The 6,759-nt window shown below is 45.0% G+C and overlaps 1 protein-coding gene across 1 annotated transcript; it reads left to right on the forward strand.

Annotated features, from left to right (window-relative positions):
- The first annotated feature begins 4,888 nt into the window (after positions 1 to 4,888).
- Positions 4,889 to 5,563, forward strand: LOC108157991 (DNA-directed RNA polymerases I, II, and III subunit RPABC1-like). The gene has a single exon (XM_033390410.1). It carries the CDS (start codon positions 5,107 to 5,109, stop codon positions 5,332 to 5,334), a length of 228 nt encoding a protein of 75 aa, XP_033246301.1. The 5' UTR covers positions 4,889 to 5,106; the 3' UTR covers positions 5,335 to 5,563.
- The last annotated feature ends 1,196 nt before the right edge of the window (positions 5,564 to 6,759 follow it).

The following is a 6,759-nucleotide window of genomic DNA, read 5'->3' on the forward strand; positions in this document are numbered from 1 at the left end:
ACCCACTGTGCGGCCGGCAGAGATCGATTAAGCAGATGCTGCCACTGCTCATGTGATGCGGGGAAGCGTTGACCGGATTGGGCGCTCATTTTGAATAAACTGGACTTGTAGGATATCTGTAGAATCTTCCTTTCTCTTCATCCTTTAGGAAAAGCCCCTGGTAAGGGTATACAAACTTCTACGTTGTCTCCTATGACGACTGTCCCGTTTTGGCGCTGCCTTTGCAAGCATTTTTATTGCATTTTCTTATTGCTTTCAGTTCGGGCTATTTCTGTCCCGCTCCATCTACAGTGGCGTCGCGCACATATCTTCCGATCTTGTTCCGTTACATAAATGAGCGACAAAGCTAATTTTACTGTAATATCTCTCTCTTCACTATGCTGCTGCTCTTCTCCTCTCTCACCACATGTACATATGTATAACGGTATAGAGGCTGCAGTATGTATTTTATGGCTTTATCGCTTTTCGGCCTCCAGCATATGTGCAGTTTCCATCCCACGCATCATCCATTTGCATCTCTATCTGCAGCTCGCACCACCTCTCCTCTTCGCACCACCTCTTTCTGGCAGCATGCCAATGGATGTTGTTGGTGTTTTTCACCATATTCAAATGGCTAAAAAATCGCAATCCACTCCACAGAAAAAACGTAACCTTTCCCAATTTGGTATTCACACGTCATCACATGATGATTGTCAAGGTCTTTACTCGAAATAAATGAAAGAAATTCCGGAACCGAATTCCCCCATGAAAACACTTCGATAGCGAAGTTTTAAACACCCTATCAAGTGTATTGTTCTTGTGGTAATTTGATTGGATTATTATGATAGAGATTCCACGAAGCCAAAATATAATCGAGCGATCATTGGTTTTATTGATCAGGCTAATCAGGAATTTATTCTCCCATTTGCACCTAATCCTGCAAGGGTATAGAAAAAACCAAGCCAAATTACTTGTGGCACATATGCCACATATGTATGTACATATCTGATATCTCGCAGCGTGCTGGCAGCGATTTTTATGGAGTTCGGATTGGGGGACTCGCGCGCGGACCTGAGGTCAAATTGGGATGCAGAATTATCAGCCGAATGCCGAATCAAAAGCAACAGAGCCATGTAAATAATCAAAAACCCCTGCTATACTCGTACTCGTAAATAATTCAATGAATGTCGTTCAGCGATACAAATTTGCTCTGGGAAATATAAGTACGTACATGCTGTAAGGAGGGTCGGACCGATGGAGCGGCAGGGTGAGACTTTATCGTGTGGGCGTGGGATTGTGCCAAGCACACTTGGGAAGGAATGGAGGGAATTGATTTCGTTTGATTTCCAATTGTTTTCGCATTTCATTTTTGTTAAAACATACTTTCGGGCTTGGGGAATAAAGGCGGGCAGTGGTGGCAGCTCTGGAAGTGCCACCCACTCACCTCTTCAAAGGTTTGAAGGAAGTTCTCCCAATAGAAATATTAATTAAAAATTCTACAATATATTTCAACTATGTATGGAAAAAATAACAACTTGAACTTTTTATTCGCTTTGGCCTTCTATGAAAAACTTTATAGGTGGGTGGCCCACCACACACTTCTATGTCCGACCTTGACAGTAGCTGCTCAAAACGCTCTGCTGGTGGAAAAAGTTTTCAGAACAACTTTGGGATCCCTGGCAGGGCACGCGCCTTGCTCTCTGATTCAATTAAGCGAAAGTGAAGGTAGGGGTGAGGGCTTGACGTTTATGGGGAGGGGATGATACACGACTTCTACTTCGAACCTTAAAGATCTCCCTTGGCTTACTTTCATTTCCATGTTCAATTTTTCCTGCTACTGAAAATTCTTTGCAGAAGGGGAACAGCACGAGCGTACATGGGTATGAGGCCTCTCATCAATGTGCGTGGTAGCACCTACCCAGGCTCTCATCCCTTCTCAGCCAACGCAGTATAAAGAGCAAGAGTTGAGGCCACTTGTCCCGGCCAGAAATGGCCTAGAACAATGAGGTCCATCATTGGCAGCATGAATAGCAGGGGGAAGCTCGGGCTTGTGGGGTGGTTAGCGGGGGGGGGCAACAATTGAACTACGGGCCACCAGAGATTCAACTTTTGTTGCCTTGAGGATGACACTTTGGCATCGCGTGAGTGTGTGTGGCAGCTTTTGCTTCTAAAGCTGCCACTGGACCTGTTCCCCGAAGAAGCGACTGCCATGGCCGATAATGAAAAGGGGCACTGACAGGGCTTTCCGTCTGAATGAAATTGAAGTTGTCCCCCAGCCGGAGACAATGGGAAATTATCTGGATACGAGTGAGGGGCCGAGATTTAAGCAGTGATAGCAGCAATGCGGGTATTAGCATTTAATAGGAGTCTTTAGCTGGCGTAATACTCGTCCTTTAATTGGTACATGTTGATCGGCTAGCTATAATCTCTGGTCAATCATCTTTAGCATAGGCGGGCACTTCATTGACTGCTGTCTATCGCAATCCGCCTCATCGGGTGTCCTTTTGTGGCCGGCCGATTATGTCTCAATGAGTCCTTGCTGAGTAGAAACGATGTTATCATCAAATGTCATTAGCGTAATCCACCCACTGACTACAACAGGCCAGCGCACATATCCACACCGATTACAGTGAGCATTGTCAGACACAAACACACTCGAATTACGATAAGTATCTGGATACGCACTGCGCATTCAATGCACTGATTACAATAAGTATGCGGACAGCCACATACGCACTGGCACTCGCACGAGCACACGTACATTCCAATCCGCATTTGCATTCTTATTGCATTCCATGGGCAATTTTCCCAGCCAAAGCGCCGCATACTATTTGCATTTGTAGCGCCTCCGTCGCTTGGGCCCTCCCTGGCATTGACCGCCACGCCCACGCATTAATTATGCACTCATCGGAAGGCAACAAGAGCCAGAATATATGTAGATGTTTAGTCTGTGTAACCTGACAGGTTGGCTGCAGCCATGACTGTGCAACATGCAGACCCATGAAATGCACAGCAATTTGCATTCAAATGAATCAAAACTAATCTTCCTTTTAGATTGTTGTCCATGTCCGAGTTTGACGAGTAAATAGTCAAATATTCAATCTTCAAGATACTTGTTACTCAGATTTACTCACTGAAATATGTAAATATTAATATGATTAGAGAAAATGCATAAATTGAAGCTGAAAATTGAAATACCAATAGAGGTAGCAAGAATGGTAGGTTCTGAGAAGTGTGGCATGCACTCTACATTGTACAGGTTACAAAGTTGTATAGGGATCTTTACAAATAGGCTGCCACTGGTCTCCGAGTCCTTTCTCCACATGCCCCTTGACAGCCAAAGGATTCAACACGTGGCAGCTCTGGCTCTGGCACTGGCATCACCATTTTCCCTTCACTCAAATGGCCAACCGCAGACGCACAAAGGAAGGCCGGGGGACGCGGAAGGATGAGGTAGTGAGCGAAATCCTCATTTATCGTTTGCAGGCTACTAATTTACACTCAGAGCTCTCGACATGGGCCCAGAGAGATGGTCGGTCGGGTGGCGATGGCGGCGAATGGACGACTGCGGTCGTGTAATTAAAATGGAATTGTAGCGCGTGCCAAGGCGTAATAAATGGTTCAGAGCGGAGACGAAACGGGAGACAAATGAGGAATGCCAGGGCACTAACTGGGCTCAAATACGAGTACCAGGGGCCCTGCCCAAATGTCCATGGGGCACATCACGTATACGCAGCGTAAGCACACATTAATTCTGGGCTCATCCCGCACTTGGGCACTCTTAAAGGGGGATCTGCAATGACATATAATGAAGGTATTTATGGGCTCCTAGCACAAGTACACATCCTGGCAGTACCACATCCGTATAGTTTATTCTGCTCCCCGAGAATTTCCACAAAAGCTTAGTTGACTCAATTAAAAGTTCTCGCCCCAATGGGGGAATAACCAGAGCTCGAAGCACCAATTGCATCATCTCCCATAAGCTGTCGAAAGTTTCAATGGTTTTTAATTACTCGGGATAGCTGGTAAAACAGACGCCAATCGCTCTGAGAAGAGCTTCAAACTGTCAGGCTGAGTAAAATAATTGAATGTTGAAATCCCCAAATGGATTTCGAATGTTTATTGGAAGTGAAGGAAGGACAGTGAAAATATTGATAAAAAGGAAAGGAAACTGCATGCTCACATGAAGATGGGCAAGAAAGTAATCTATTATTCCCTCTTTACCTCTCTTCTGCAACTATTTGGCCTTGGAAAACTCTACTATTGTGAAATATATTGTGGTATTTTGTTCCTTCCTTTTCAAGCCACAATTATTCTACATCTCTTACACTCTCCCTTCTGACCATTGCCCATTAAACTAATGAATCTGACTGTCAAATGCAAACTAATTGGTGCTCTTATTGCGGTCACATCCTTAATGCACTCCAATGTGGGCAGAAAATCAAGGTTTTCCATACGAACGCCTTCTGTAACAAGTTTCCAATTAGTCAGTTCATTCAGGTGCGTTGTATCTCTAACTGTACTGTACAAATATCCACTGGGGTATGATTGTTTAATTGCAAACAAAAGCCTGCGAATGCAAATTAATGAAAAAATTAATCAAATTAGCAAAAAGTTCAATGACGTCCTTCCATACCCATCATAGAATTGAATAGATAGAAATATACAAAAATATACCCACATTTTCATTTAATTTTATAAGTTTTTCGGGGGAGCCGGACTGTTACGATTGGTATTGTCCAAAATACAATCACATATTTTATTTATATTTTATACGCTGGAACCACAAGGGAAAACAGAAAGCAAACAAATCAATCCAATCCAGAAAGCTATGAAATATTCATAATACATACCCTTATAAAATGTACACCATGCACACACCTTCAGTGCTGTAAAACGACCAGTTGTCTCGATATACTGAGCCACGCAACTCTGTTTTGTACATTTCGTTTGCAACTGAGTCGTAAATACCGAAAGGTCGGCATCAAAGTCATCAAACGCTACTGTTTCCGCATGCAGGAGGAGAGCATTTATCGCGCCATTATATATAACGTCGTCGGCCAGGCAGGCGCTCATTGAGAGTACCCCACCAAGTACGTTCTGGAACAGTTCCTAAATGACGAGTTGATGTTCAATATCACCGAGAATGAGAATGTGCCGGAGCACGTGGTGATGACACCGGACGAGAAGCAGGAGCTGCTCAGTCGCTACAAGCTAAGGGATTCCATGCTGATGCGCATCCAGGTCAACGATCCGGTGTCACGCTACTTCGGCCTGAACCCCGGCCAAGTGGTGAAGATTATCCGCTCCTCTAAGACGGCCGGTCGCTACATCTCATACCGCATCGTCGTCTAAGTGCTCGCCACCATTCTATACACAAGTTAGTTGCTCAAACAAATAATAATTTATCGAAGAAGAATCGAAAATCATTCCAGACACTCTTCTCTTCGATAAAGCGAAAACTTTTCCACAAATACAAACTTTTGAGGTTATGTTATTTTAGCAGCTCGACTAGCCTAGAATCGATGCCGATTAAACCGATAGGTGTCAAGTCGAAGTACAAAAAATCTGTGTTCTGTGTTATCTTGAGAAGCTGTAGCACCTTACCTATGAGACGGAGGTGGCACAACCCCTTTTGCAGGTATTGAAGGAGCTGCACCGTGTACAGCCACTGGAAAAGCTACCGCCCACTGTGGATATTGTTGCTAATAGCATTCTTGGAATGGCGTAAGAAGACGCTAGAAATAGAATGCACCTCAGGCTATTCCTGGAATCCTGCTTTGACTTTTCTGTGACTGCAAATCGTGTGTCATATGAGCTGCAGGAACTGGTATTGTACATGCGTGTAGCCCTTCTTGAAAGTTTAATTAACCCTATCTTCATTATCAGGACCCTTCCTCAGTGCATCGTCTGAGTGCAGTCTTTCTGCAGCACCAATCAACGGAGTTGCGAACAATTTAAGAACCACTACTAATTTCTATTCCTCGTGGTTTTTAGTTTGGGGTCCCATGGAGATGCTGGAGGTGGAGATGGAGATGCGTGTTCCTCCATCGGAGTTCCAGGCATTTGAGTTATGGCGTTCATAGCAAAAGTATGCTGGCGTATTCCTGGAAGCCATTCATTTGCCTTAATCTCTCGGCAAACACTCTCCCACACAGAGCCCGGCGAATCTATGAATAATTAAATTTGGCTTTTGCTTAGACAGCTGCCGCACTTCTGGCCGCAAACAAAAAGGCCGAGAGGAAAACCGCTGAGGCGCCACAAAACGGTATGCCAAACAGAGGAGAGGCTTAACCGGGTCCGTTCCGGGCCGGTCCGTTTCTGTCCAGTCCGGGTGTCGCCTCCTCATTGTTTTCTTGGGAAATTTCACCTTTGAGGACCACTAAATGGTAACCGTATACGGTAGACGCTGTGTCTGCCATCTCTCTTCCATTCGGGACGTCGTCCGGTTGTGGGCTCTACTCATTGTTGTTTGCTTTTCCTCTCTCTCTCTCTCTCTCTCTCTCTGGCCTCTATCCCTCTTTGTTTTCGGTTCTTTCTTTCTCTGTGTCAAGCGGCAGTTAAACGGCATTCGACGCTTTTGCCAAGGCGTCTGTGGGAGCGCAGGGGAGAGGAGGAGTCTAAAACAAATGCCTATTGCTCCAAAAACAACCAAGACAATATCTGTGTGTGGGTGGCTCTTTGTGTGTGCGTGTGTGTGTGTGTATCCGTATGCTTAACCTTGTTTGCATGCCTCTCTGCCTGTCTGTCTGCCAGTCGCTCATTCTGTTTGCTCTTCGC

This window comes from Drosophila miranda, chromosome 3, assembly GCF_003369915.1.
Source record: "Drosophila miranda strain MSH22 chromosome 3, D.miranda_PacBio2.1, whole genome shotgun sequence".
Lineage (NCBI taxonomy): Eukaryota > Metazoa > Arthropoda > Insecta > Diptera > Drosophilidae > Drosophila > Drosophila miranda.